This window comes from Leptopilina heterotoma, unplaced genomic scaffold (assembly GCF_015476425.1).
Source record: "Leptopilina heterotoma isolate Lh14 unplaced genomic scaffold, ASM1547642v1 Lhet_14, whole genome shotgun sequence".
NCBI lineage: Eukaryota > Metazoa > Arthropoda > Insecta > Hymenoptera > Figitidae > Leptopilina > Leptopilina heterotoma.
Genome location: NW_025110859.1, coordinates 298739 through 312914, shown reverse-complemented (window position 1 = coordinate 312914; position 14176 = coordinate 298739). Strand labels below are relative to the sequence as shown.

At 24.5% G+C, this 14176-nt stretch overlaps 3 protein-coding genes across 4 annotated transcripts; 1 reads left to right on the top strand and 2 right to left on the bottom strand.

Annotated features, from left to right (window-relative positions):
• Nucleotides 1-29: 29 nt before the first annotated feature.
• Nucleotides 30-10639, bottom strand: LOC122498007 (glucose-6-phosphate 1-dehydrogenase). 2 transcript variants are annotated; one of them, XM_043605485.1, is made up of 8 exons: nt 10373-10639; nt 6126-6250; nt 5692-6056; nt 1525-1893; nt 1131-1360; nt 835-1040; nt 514-674; nt 30-183 (listed from the first exon to the last, which is right to left on the bottom strand). In XM_043605485.1, the coding sequence occupies exons 1-8, from the start codon at nt 10392-10394 to the stop codon at nt 84-86; spliced, it is 1578 nt and encodes a 525-aa protein (XP_043461420.1). In that variant the 5' UTR covers nt 10395-10639; the 3' UTR covers nt 30-83. The 2 variants fall into 2 exon arrangements, with proteins under 2 accessions (XP_043461420.1, XP_043461421.1); XM_043605486.1 differs by lacking the exon at nt 10373-10639 and adding an exon at nt 6799-6870.
• Nucleotides 10640-10761: 122 nt separating this feature from the next.
• On the top strand, nt 10762-11701 carry LOC122498009. The gene is made up of 3 exons (XM_043605488.1): nt 10762-10902; nt 11140-11284; nt 11360-11701. Exons 2-3 carry the CDS (start codon nt 11143-11145, stop codon nt 11584-11586), a joined length of 369 nt encoding a protein of 122 aa, XP_043461423.1. The 5' UTR covers nt 10762-10902; nt 11140-11142; the 3' UTR covers nt 11587-11701.
• Nucleotides 11702-11721: 20 nt separating this feature from the next.
• Nucleotides 11722-14103, bottom strand: LOC122498008. Its single transcript, XM_043605487.1, has 7 exons — nt 13478-14103; nt 13175-13361; nt 12969-13097; nt 12703-12888; nt 12347-12614; nt 12023-12209; nt 11722-11936 (listed from the first exon to the last, which is right to left on the bottom strand). Exons 1-7 carry the CDS (start codon nt 13584-13586, stop codon nt 11872-11874), a joined length of 1131 nt encoding a protein of 376 aa, XP_043461422.1. The 5' UTR covers nt 13587-14103; the 3' UTR covers nt 11722-11871.
• Between the last annotated feature and the right edge of the window lie 73 nt (nt 14104-14176).

Below are 14176 nucleotides of genomic sequence, written 5' to 3'. Positions count from 1 at the left end.
AATTTCTAAGTAAGAAGCCGTTAATTCTATTTTTCTCTTTTTGTTGTGTACTTTTTGTTATACTTAAATAAAAAATTCTAAATTCAGTGATGATGCGGATGCACCCATTTATAAGATCCATAATAAATAAAGTTATTGTCTCTCGCCTTTTCATCGGCTTCTTTCGGTCCACGGGAACCATATCTAAAAGAAATAATTTCAATTTGTAAATGTTAATTAAATTTAATTAAAAATAAAAAAATTAGTTTAGAAAAGGAAATTGATAATATATTAATAACAATCATGGACTATAAAAAAATTCTAATTTTACTTCAAGGGCATAAATGATAATTATGATAATTTACTTTAATTATTGCATTTGGAATAAATATAATGATTTTGCTTCTATTTGGCCAGAAGAGAAATTTTTAAATATACTGATCTTTCTTTTTTGTCGGATAAGGAAATATTTTTTTTTAATTTGAAAATAGAGAATGAATTTAAAAATAATGTACAAAAAAACGTATTACTTACTTGTAGGTTATTGGACGAATTTTTTCATTCTCAATTCGATGCAAAAGTGGAGTGAAGATTCTCCAAGCTTCTGATAATTCATCGCTTCGAACAAAATGCATTTGGGATCCGCAGAAAACGTCCAAAATCAGTCTTTCGTAAGCATCGGGAAGTTTCAGGCCCTGAACAAAATTTATACTTTTTATTCTCAGAACAAAAAAATTTCTTTTATTTTTAATTTTCAATGTTTTTATTTCTAATTTGTAATCTTTTTTAGTATTAAATTTACAATTTTTTTATTTTTAATTTTCAATTTAAAAAATAGAAAAATTTGAAATTTACCTTATATCTACTGCCATAAGTTAAATCTAGTTCTGTTTCCTCCATATCGAAAGTAATACCCGGCGATTTGGTCATCATTTTTATATAAAGAGCTTCACCAGGCTGAACTCTAATAACAAGTTCATTTCTTTTTGCTTTACCATCGAAAATATCGCCTGGAACGTCCTGATACTGGACTCGAATTTCTGCTTTGCGTTCGTTTAAAGCTGACAAATAGAATTTATTTTTCAAAAATTCAATTCATTAACAATTAATATTAATAAAAAATAATTAGAAAGAATTATTTTGTTTTCAACCTTTTCCACATCTTAAAATAAAGGGAATGCCGTCCCATCGTTCATTTTGAATTTTCAATACTGCAAGTGCAAATGTGGGAGTATTCGAATTTTCAGGAACTGTCGAATCATCAAGGTATCCTAATTTTCCTTCCTCGTCATTAGCTTCCGGATCGCCGACATATTGGCCAAGAACGACATCATCAATTTCAACTGGTTTTATGCACTTCAAAACTTTCACTTTTTCATTTCTAGAGAGAGAATTTATTATTAGAGGAGAATAATTTTCTTTTTGGAGGAGAATAACTTTACTTTTAAAGAAAAACAAATTTATTAGAGAATAATTTTATTATTAGTATAATTAAATTGAGTTTAAAAGAAATGAATAATAAATGAATTTAAAACTGAAACCAACCTAATATCGTCCGGTTGACACGAGGCCGGCTTCTCCATGGCAAATAATGACAATATTTGCAATAAATGATTTTGCATGACATCGCGAATTATTCCAAATTCATCGAAATAACCACCTCTGCCTTGAGTTCCGAATGGTTCCTTAAAAGTAATTTGCACCGACGCCACACTGTCTCGATTCCAAGTTGGACTGAAAATACGATTTCCAAATCTCAATGTCATTAAATTTTGAACCATTTCTTTTCCAAGATAATGATCAATGCGATATAATTGATCTTCTCTAAAGAGACTCGACAAATGATCGGATAATTGTTGAGAAGTCACAGCATCCTTTCCAAACGGCTTTTCTATTATTATTCTCGTCCATCCTCTAAAATCACAATAATCTATATTAATAAAATCGTTTTAATCCGGTAATCTGTTCGCAGTTTGAAGCTAGTTGCTGTTTGCTTTTTTGTTTCCTAACTTTTTAAATAATTTTTCTTTTTAAATTTTTAGAATTTTAAAATAAAAGTACTGAAAATCATTAAACTCTTGTAAAATATTTTTAAAAAATTTGAAAATTATTTAATTCATTTCAAGAATTTTATCATTAATTTAATTCTTTTGAGAAAATGTTATTAAAATTTTATTGAAAAAAATTTAATTCTTGGCAAATTTTTTATTAAAATTCTTTAAAATAATTGAATTGTTTTTAAGAATCTATTACAATATTCAATACAATTTTAATTGATTTCTTCGAAAATTTCAATTATTATTAAAAATCTGGTAAAAATGCTCCGAGAAAATTCAATTATTTTAAAAAATAATCGAATTTTCGCGAGAGTTCAATTATTTAAAAAACATTTAAAATTCAATTCAAGAATTCAATTATCTCAAATATAATTTAAATTGAATTCCAGGGAAAATTAAATTATTTTTAAACATTTATTTTAAATTCTTTGAGAGAATTCAATAATATCAATAAATAGTAGGCACATTTTTCACAGGAATTCAATTATTTCTAAATACAATTTTAATAAAATTCTTCTCAAAAATTCACTCATTTTTTTTAAATTTGCAATTATTTAATTATTTATAGAAATAATTAATTTTTTCGCAGAGATCTAATTATTTAACCTTCGGAGAACACACCTCTTTCTTAGATCATTTTTCAATGCTCAACCAATTTTGAACTGTTCATCTGATTAACCTAAAGATTTTTTTAAAATATAGTTTAAACTCTGTAAAATAAGTCTGTGGACTTTAAAATCCTTATAAAAAATATTAAACAATAGATAAAAAGCTTTTCGCAAAAAATCGTAGGGTCTAAATGACCCCATGTGTTCTCCGAGGGTTAAAAAAGTTTTAATAAAATTTGATTTTATTAGAGATAGGAACTTTCTGCTTTTTTGAGAGGTCAAATTGTGCTGAAACAAATAGCCCAATTCTGCTGAAATTCGGCTTTAATTAGTTATCAATTTTGCTTTATATATAATAAAAACATTATTACTAAAACAAATGGTAATAAAATGAAAAAGTTTAGGAAATGAATACAGCGATTTTAATTATGCATATATATGGTAATTTATTACACTGAATAGCATTTTAATAGTGAATAAAATTTAAGAAAAAATGAACTTTTTAAAATTAAATAAACTTTTTTTTGTTATAATTGAAGTGTTTTTACACTGTACATAAAACGATATTAACATATAATAGGGGAAACTGGGGCGAAAAGTTAAATTGTGAAAACAGTTAAAATTCATTATCTTTCGAACGGAAATAGTTAGAGCATTGCAATTTTAATTATAGAAGGGTGTTATCACCCTAAATAAATGTCCGGAGTTATGTGACATTCTACTAATTTTTGTGGTGTCCATATTTAAGTTTGTTTTCACCCTACTTTTGAAAATTTTTTCGTAAAAGAAAATATCAACTTTTAAGTATATTTTTTGCATTTATTCTCACCGCGATTTTTTTACTTCATTATTTGGGTCCCCTGAAGAGATACCTAAAGGTATTTGCTAAATATCTTTAGTCAGACTTTTTATATTTGTTGTTAAAGCCAAAAACGCACCCTGGGGCGAAAAGTTAAATGTATTTTTACATGTTGTTAAAATTTTTTTTTTATTTTTCGTTTTTTTGGGTTTATTTGTTTAAAAATGATTTATTTGACATTAGGCAAGTACTCTGTCAAAAAACAAGACCGTTAACGTGAAATAAACCAAATTTTTTTTTTATTTTTTGAAATTTTATTTTTTTAATTTTATAACTCTTCTACAGCTTTTGTTAAATAAACACAGATCTTTTATTTACTAAATTACTTGTTTACGTATACTTTAACTTATCTAGTCATGTTTAGAAGCCCAATAACTATTTAACCTTCAAATTCTGCTCAATATCTGCTGAAAATCGGCTAAAAATCATCAATTTGGCGGCATATTTCGCACATAAAAATTCTGCTGCTTAAATGATAAAATTATGCTTTTTTCTGCTGATTTAATTTCATATAATTTCTATTAAAAAACATGTTTTATAAGGTTTTTAGACGTTTTATGACATTTAAAAATTTTCGAGCAGAATTCTGCTTTTATGCTTTAGCAGAAAGTTCCTATCTCTAGATTTTATCAAAATTATTATCAAAAAACTTTTGAGAACAATTGAATTGTTTAGAAAAATTTTATTACAATTTTTAAAAATAATTGAACCTGTTAGAAAATTTTTATTAATATTATCTTGAATATAATTGAATTTTTTCCCAGAAATTTTATTACAATTGTATTGAAAATAATTGAATTTCTCAGAAGAATTTTATTATTTATAAAAATAATTGAATTGTTTCGAAGAATTTTTTATCAGAATTGTTGAAAATAATTTAATTTTTACTAAAACTCTTGAAAATAATTGAATTTAAATAATATTTTTAAAAATAATTGTATTCTTTCGAAAAATTTTATTAAACTTGTATTGAAAATAATTGAATTGCTCTAAAGAGTTTTATTATTTAAAAGAATAATGTTAACGAATCGTTAGTTGAAGAAGTAAATAAATGGAGAGGGGTTTTAACTGGAGTAAATCTTGAAAATCATGTAATCAAGACTCTAAAAAGCAGACCGAAGACCGAACTCTGCCAATATGCGAAATGTTTTGAAAAAATCGCGAGAAATGCTAGACTTCAAGAAGTCTAAAATATACTTGTATTCGTTCTATTTTTTATGTAGCTTATTCTTAATCTTAATTTAATTTATTAATAATATTGTTAAACATTTAAAACATTTATAACTTATAACTTATAACTTATATGTTACTTTAAGTTGGAGGGACAAATATTGTAAAACTTATATTAAGTGTACAAAGGAGAAAATAAATCTAATCTAATCTATTTAAAAGAATAATGAAATTCTTGTGACAAATTTTATTAAAATTTTTGAATAATAATAAACAAGAATCTGAGAAAATAAACAAGAATATTTAATATTATGTACACAATAAGTGAATTCTTTAAATTTTGAATCTGTAATCATTCAAAAATTGGTGTTTATTCTTGAAAAATTAAAATTTTTTAATTTCTAAATAATAATAAACGGAATGCCGCGTTCCGCGCGTATTATTTGCTTATTACAAATAAAATTAATAAAATTAAAATTAACAACAATATTATACTATGATTGAAATTAAAAGAAACATTAATTCAATAAAAATAAACAGTTTAGGGCTGTTTGATTTTTTGTTTCCTAACTTTTTAAATAGGTCTTTAAAAATTTTAAATAATGTACTGAAAATTATTAAATTCTTGATAAATTTCTTGAAGTCAATTCAATTATTTTCAAATTTTTTTATAAATTATAAATTTTTTTCAAAAATTGAATTCTTTTGAAAAAATGTAATTAAAATTATATTGAAAATAATTTAATTCTTGGTAAAATTTTTATTAAAATTCTTGAAAATAATTTAATTGTTTTGAAGAATTTATTTAAATATTCTTGAAAATAATAACGTTTTTTTAATAATTTTTCCTGAAAATTTTGAAAATAGTTGCATTGATGTTTATTCTTGAAAATATAAAATTTTGTAATTTACAAAATAGTAATAAAAGGAATACCGCGTTCCGCGCGCTGGCGTGCGTATCATTTGCCAGTAAATAAAATGAAAATGTAATTATTAATTAATATTATCAATTACGTACTTTTTTCCCATACAAGTGTTTCTGATGTGAACCGTAACAGATTCGAAAACACTCGGTGGTAAAGCCAGGTAAAATAATCTGTGTGCATTTTGTCCTTTTTCATGATTCTCAAGTTGCTGATTGAGCAATTCAAAATCCCTTCGAGTATTGTAAGAACCAGCGACGTAATAATTTAATTTCCAAAATTCCTCGTATCTGTCTTCGTCTCCGGGCTTTACTTTCATGTATTTTTCACAATTTTGTCGTAAATCTTGAACTGTTAAATTACTTCTGGCGTAACCGAAAAAAGTTGTCGTTTTTGGCAGTAAATTATCTCGAAATAACCACCAGAGGGTCGGATAGATTTTCTTCTTCGCCAAATCACCCTTTGGAAAAATTGAAAATTTATTTAGTTATAAATAGTTAACAAAAATTGAGAAATTTTTCAGACTTACAGAAGCACCGAGGGTCACGAACACATGAGGAAAAGAGGAATCGAAATGAGTCCCTTCCAAATGATCCATTTCTTCGGATTTTAAGGACTGCCTGATAAAATTCAGACTGTCCTCCGTTGATCGTCCTGGAAAAAACAAAATAATTAGAAAAATAAAAATAGAAACAATAATTAAAAAATAATAAAAATAAAAAATCATTGTTCATCAATAAAGTAAACATTAAGAAAAAACTAATTTCCCCTTTAGCCTTTAAAATGAAATAAGCAATTTTTTCTTAATAGTCGCAATTCTTTCATAATTAGGAAACATTTGTACTTTTAATTGTCTCTTAAAATAACCTTGAGATGATAAAAATTTCCAGTCTTTTCTAAATAATCAAGAATTTATTAATTTCAAGAAAAAAATTAACAATTTTGCTTCCTCATGAAAAAGCAAAATTAATTAGCAAATAAAATAAAAAAGTAGTAAATAATTATTTACAGCAAATAATTTGAAATTATAATAAATTTAAATTATAGTAAATAATTATAATTTATTTTAAATTTAATTTAAATTCCGCAAAAAAAAACACAATAAAATTTCTATTTTGAAATAATTTGCATTATACTAAAAAAGTGCAAAATACTAAAAAATTTGAAAAAATCTCCAATACAAAAATAAAATGAAAACTTACGTATCATATTGAAAATTAAAAATTCAACTTAACAGAGTAAAAAGATAAAAAAAATGTATTTTAAATAATACACAATATTAAATATGTGATTAAAATTAAAATTATCTATACAAATATCGTATAGTTAATATATAATATTTCAACTCCGAATAGTATGAAAGAGCAATTCGAACTGCGGAGTCAATCGTATTCCGCAGAGTCAGTGAATAGAGTTAAACAACCACGTGGATGGCATACATATAAAATAAGAAAAGCGGGGATACAACTACATTCATACAATTATTCTATTACAAAATGTTACGTCAATGTTTAATGACTGAAAATATTTAACTAATTTCCGAGAATTAACATTTTTTTATTATTTCCCTTCAGATACAAGATACACTATTTTTTTAATGGAATTTAGAAATTTATAAATTAGAAATTTAAATTTAATGAATCATTATAATGAATTTCTTATTTATATCGAAATTTTTGGGAAAGCAATTCGTTTGACGTCTATTTGATATATTCAATTTTAATCACCTATTTATTATTTCTTTCTTTATTATTTTTTCCTTTTTTATTTATTAATTTCCTTACTATTTATTTATTTATTATTTTATGGATCAATCAATATTAATATTTATTAATTATTTTTTTTCGTAAAAATAAATAAAATTCAAAACACCAAAAAAATTTAATTAATTATTTTCCGTCGTAATTTCTCGTAAAAAATAAAAAATACAGAATTAAATTCATTACTATTATTATAAATCAATATTATTAATTTAATAAAAATTCAAAAAGTTGAATTTAGGGGAAAAAAATTTTTTTCCGAAACGAAATTATTTTCCTTTAAAATATAATTCTCCATCTCTGAAAGTGATTTTTCTATTTTAATTTACAATTTAAAATGACAAACATGAATTTATAAAAATCTTAAACATTTTCAGTTGTAAATACAATGAATTTCAATTTCTTTATAAATAAAAAGCTCCATTGAATGTTAATTTTAACATTTTCAATAAATGTATTTGAATGAAACATTTTTCTTTTCAATATAAATACATTGTAGTTTTTTAACAATAATTTTTAATTTTTTTTTAAAGAAGAGTTTATTTCTTCTTTCCCTGCAAAAATTTGCAATCGTGCGTAGAAATTTTATCAAATATTGTAAAAATCTCAGGATTTTTCTTTTAGTCAGTTGTTTGTGATATTCATCAGGGTCAAGGCTACGAGGTACATGAGTGTTTAACAATGAGAGCAATATTTTATGTAACTATATGCATTATAATACCTTATTTTCATTAATGAGCTTTCAGATATCCAGAATTTAATATTTTCCTTTTTTCTATTAAAATTTATGCAAGTGCGCAATTTTTATAACAAATAAAATGAAATAAAATTACGCAATCTTGATGGAATAATATTTGAATTTAAATTACTAGCATTCATTTCTAGAATCAAAAATTGTTTCTTTAAGGTATTAGTCGCGTAAAATGGTTTTCGTCAGATTTTTTTTCAAATTTTGCATACTTATTCCTGAAGTATTTATCTACAGAATGAGACCAATTTCATTAATTTTGACCGTTTCAAAGCTTCAAAAAATGAATTCAAAGTTCATACATTTTGCATGGAGGGAGCAGCCAATGCATGTATTGATTTTGTTTAATAATTATTTATATGATAACTAATCGTCAGATTTTGAAATAAAACTACCAAAGTATTCAATTAGATGAAACAAATGAATAAAAAAAAACATGACATTTTTTGACCGCGCCAAACTATAAATACATATATTGACAGAAAGTTAAAAAAATAACTAAATTATATGAATTTTCATACGAACGAATAGAGTGGGGAGTTAAACTATCTCTCTCACTCTCACTGCCCCACTCTAGTAAGCGGCCCGGTAAACTTTTGACCAGAGCCAGCTGCGCGACTAATACCTTAAATTCGATTAAAATATTTTTAATTATTTTAATTTAAAATTAATCAAATCAATCAAATTCTTTTAATTTAATAATATTTAATCAATACATCTTTTCAATTTTCAATTTTCAATTTTCAATAGTTGCTGTTGAAATAGATTTTCGAAAATTGTTCGCAAAAAAGAACAAAAAAAATTGTAATTATATTGAAGATTTCCAATGAATGGGAAAATCCGGAAGTAAATAATGATTTCAGTAACATGAATACGATTCAGTTCATAAATATTCAACGCGAATTCTATACTGTTCACGTAAAAACCAAATTTCTTTCACTATTTATACAAAATTAGAATAAAGTTTCATTATTGTAGAATTTTTGTAAAATTTCACATTATTTATCAATATAAAATTATTTTACATATTTGGAAACTTTCTTTTCGTAGTGAATATTTTTGTTGAAAAACTAATTAAAATTTAAATCAGTTAAAAATATAATTTATATTTAAATTAGTAGGTAAAAGACTTGAAAAAAAATATGCAAAATTCGCAAAAAATTAAATAAAAATAATAAATACCGTAAAAAAAATTCTTTGACATATTATACAATTATTTAATTATAAAAATGAAAGCACTTCCTTACTTGAAAATTACAACAAAAATGATAAATTAATGAACATATTCTGCTTACACATGTTTTCTAACTATACTAAAGAAATAATTGCTTATATGAATATATTTATGTACTGACATAAAAAAAATTGAGAAGGGATAATCGAAGTTTTTTTTCTCCTAAGTATACACACTTGAAACATTGTTAATCGTTAATCTTCCCGTAATTTTCAAATTCTCATTACTTTTAATTCCATACCTAAAAATTGAAATAGCCAATTAGTATATCATACTTGAAAAAAACAAGAGAAAGAAATATAAAAAAGATAATAATTATTTTGATTTTCAATCAAAATTTCTAAACTAAATTCGCAACTATTTTCAATTTAATTTTCGATAATAGCTCTTTTTTTATTGAAACAAAAAATAATTGAAAAAAAACAAATGCAACACGTGCTTTTTGATATCAGCTCATTCTTGACGTAAAACGTGACAATAATCTCATAATGACAATAATAGTAGTAATATCGTTCGAGTCATTATTATCAATAAATGGAGTATTTTTGTTGCAAAATATAAAAAAACATGATTTATTTTAATTCGATAACTAATCAGTGATAATTCCTTGTATAAATATTGTATTACTATAAATCAAAGATCACACTCTGTGTTTAAAAGAAAAAAACTTAAATTATCCATGTTTGTTGAATAAAACGATGATTGTGCAGAAAATTTGCTGATCAGTATATTTCGATTTCTAACAAGAATCTAAGTTTTAAGATATGAGTGCAAATTGTAGGGAAATTTGTCAAATAAAATAATTCTATTCTGTGAAAATTACAATTAAAATTTAATTAAAAGGACCTGAAAGGACCAAAAAGGAATAAAACTATTAAAACCTAAAATTTATGAATTTTATAAATTGTATAAATCAAGATAGAATTAAAAAAATAGAATCAAGAAGGTAAATTAAATGCGAATGTTAAATATTAAATTAATATTTGTTTAGCGTGAATATGTAAATATAAATAAATATTTTATTATATACTCACGTCGTAAATTTAGGGAAGACATTTTCTCCAGTTTCTTTTTGGTTATGTGTGCAAGTCAGAAATTTTCTTTAGTATGTAATGAAAGAAAAGGTGTATTACTTAAACACTGATCTAATCCTCTTAAATCTTTCTCTCTCCTTCCACAATTAGTTGACTTTCTCTTTTTTTATCAATAGGTTTATAAAAGTCGCAGAAAAAAAATGTTTATTGTCCTTGAATAACGTTCATTAGAGGACTGGAACTTGAAAATGTTGAAAACTGAAAAATATTCAATGGATGAAAATAAAATTCATATCTACTATAACTTTTCTGTCAATTTACCAATTAATTACTTATATTTTAGAAAAGTCTGAAATTATTCTTTTAAATTCTTTATATTTATACAACAGCAATAAGTAAAAAAACGAAAAAACTCACCGTACCGGATCACGTGATTCACCATCAGCTGATTGTCAACATAACCTCTCTTTTTTTACATTACTGTCGTACCTCGTTTTCGTGCTCCTTTTCCATCCCAGTGATTTTATTTCGTAAGTTTATTAAAAATATTCAATTAACACTGTGCCTATACATTTTTTATTACATTCTCCACTATTTGATAAACAACTTTCTTATCAATTTGAAGCAGAAAGCGGAAAATTATTTTAAATTTCTAGTCTTTGAAGTTGAATTTGTAAAAGAAGTTTTAAAAAAAGGAAAAAGTAACAATTGTTTTAATTAATTAAAGTTAAAAAATCCAAGTGTTTATTAATTTTTTTAATTCCTAGAAAATGAGAGGGAGTCATTTATTAATGAGCATTGCCAACAAAAATCGAGCAAGAGCTGCACAAAAAGAAAATAAAGTTCAATTTAAGGCTTTACTGCCTCTGCAATTAAGGAATAGAGTCAGTGGAAAAAATGACAGTGAAAAAGGTGCAACTTTTAATATAAATTGTAAACATAAATCATATTGAAAAAATGGATATTAAACAATTGTTTTACTTTTAGAAAAAGGCTGTCTTCATGAAATATCTCTCGCCATGGCCTGTCTTGCGAAAAATAATTATCAAAATACACCATGCGCCAAAGAAATAAATAATTTTAATAATTGTTTCAAGACATATATGAAGAATAAAGAAACTAGGAAGGAAAATCAATTAAAAGGCATTCTCACTGTGGATGCAAAGACCTTAAATCATCGAGAAGTTAATATTCTTCTTAAAAGGTTTCCATAAGAAAGTATGTGCTTTTTTCAAATAATTTATTAAATAGAAGACAAATTTTTTATATTAAATATCTGTCTTGTAGAATTAAAACATTAAGTACAAATATAAAATTTTTAAAATCTAAGACTCTAAATATTAATTTACTTTCTATATTTACAATTGTTAATTGAATATTTCATTCACTTTCATCATTAGTAAATGTTAACCTTAATAGAAATTAAAATTAATTAAAATTAAAATATTTTTGTCATTAAGTTATTATTAAGTATTAAATTTTTAAAATTTAGGGAATTATTATTCAATAGAAGTATTATTAGAACTGGTTGAGAGGCGTTTAATTGCTAAACGTTCAGAGAATCCTGTCAAAATAATTTTTTTTAATACAGTGATGAAATAATTTTAAATTAATATAAATTTTTATAAATTTAAGATAAAAAGTACTCACGAAGAATGTGTGTTGTTTTCATTGGTTTTAATTCATTTAAATCTTGCAATTGATTTTCAATTCGCTGTAAAACTTTGTAATTCTCCAATTGTTCATCCTTGTAGGAAAAATATGTGTAAAATAGAGACATGAAACAAAGTAAAAGAGCGCATTTTCGAACAATCCAAGTCGAATGTAACAGTTGAATCTGCAATTAAGAATTAAAATAATAGAAATAATTTTATTATTAATAAATTATTATGAATAAAAATAATTTTTTTAAACTTTATAATTTAATATTTTCAAACAAATATTTTCTTTAAGAAATTTGAGGAAAATAGTTACCTTATCGTCGTGAAAATTATTTTCATCATTCGCGTAAAAATTAACAAGCATTCTCTCGATAATAATATTGAAACTCAATATTGTAAAGAGAGAAATACGGGAATTTAGTGTCTTTTTCGTTGCACTAAATAGAGCGGCAAAAATGCATGAGATTATATAGTATAAAATTGATTGAAACCATGACACTTCTCCTATAATCCAATTTTGAAATGTCCGAATATAGGAAAATATTTGAAAGAGCAATTGCTTTTGATCTCGTGCTGATTCTCTGGAAAAGGAAACATGTTTTTTTTTATTTTTTACACTAGTTTATTTAAAAAAAAAAAGAAAAATAGAAATTGAAATTCTACACTTACTTGAAATCACTGACAATATTGTTTACAGTTTCAGCAGAATTTTGTATTACACCCTCTAATTTAAATCCATTATCAAGAAGTTTATTTTGCATCTCAAGTCCCTCTTTTTGCCTTTCTAAAACTACACTTTGCATTTTTGACGCCTCGGAAATTTGTTCTTTCATGTGAGTTGACGCTTTGTATAAACTAAAAAAAAAGAATTTACTTTTAATTTTGAATTATTAAATTAATCTTTATTACTTATAACAGAAGAAAATTAGACAAACTGTTTAATTGTCGTTTCTGTTTCCGCTTGCCAAATTTCGTGACTTAGAAAAAAACACACGTGAGATGTGTGAGTGTAAAATTCATTGTAGACTCCAAAAGCACGATCAGTCATTTCATTAATGCATTTTCTGTTCAAAGAGAGAAATGAAAATGATAACAATTTCATATTGAACTGAATAAATCAAATTATCAATGAAAATTGTACCGTCTTTCGCTTTCAGTTTTGCTGAGATGACAAGAATATGTCACATGGCCAGAATCTTCCAAAAAGCAATTTGCTAAGTAAAGAGCTAATATAGAGTGTTCATGATCATTTAATTTCTCACAATTTCCTTTTATTGCCTTTAATGCTTCATGCCAGCACTTGCCATGTTGTGGTAAAGTTGATTTTGCTTGAAAAAGAAATAGAAATAGAAATAGAAATTTGTTTTCTTTATTCTTTAATATATAAATAAATTATAATTTTTAATAAAAACTTGTTATATTTTAAAAGAAAAATAAAACAAACCTTTTATGAGATAATATTGTTCTTCTCCTAACTCTTTAATCTGCGAATCTCCATTAAAAGCGCAAACAAATAAAATAAACTTTACAGAGAAAAGTATAAATAATAACATTTCTAGGTTAGAATTAAATAATCAAAATAAACGAATTTTGATAATTGTTGAACAATTCAATTTTTTCAATCGCGATTGAAATTGAAGATAACATTACGTGTTGTTTCTCCAAATTATAATATTAGTGTCCCCGTCAATTTTTTTCTACTGTTTTCTTAAAAAGATAGATCAGATCAAATGACACTTCAAAAACACTCAAAACGGTGTAATTAGAAAATACTCCTTTGTTTTGAAACACTTAAACAATAAAGTCGGTTTATTAAAAAGATTGGTTCACTTCGAATAATTCAAAATAAACTTTTTACTTTTAATTTTTAGAATTTCTTTTCAAATCAAGAGAAAAACAAAATAAAGAAAACAATAACAAACACGCAGCAAGTAGCAACTGTCACTTTTGTAGATGGCGCTATTCGAAAAATCAAATGTTCCTTCATTACTATTCGCTGATTGGTTGATATGCAACTTACGAAAAAAGCGGGATAATTTAAAATGCTTTTTGAAGCTTCGACTTGAAACTTCAACTCCTCTAATGTTCAAAACATCGAAAAAATAATTATTATTTGAGTGTGATATTATATTGTTTTATAAAA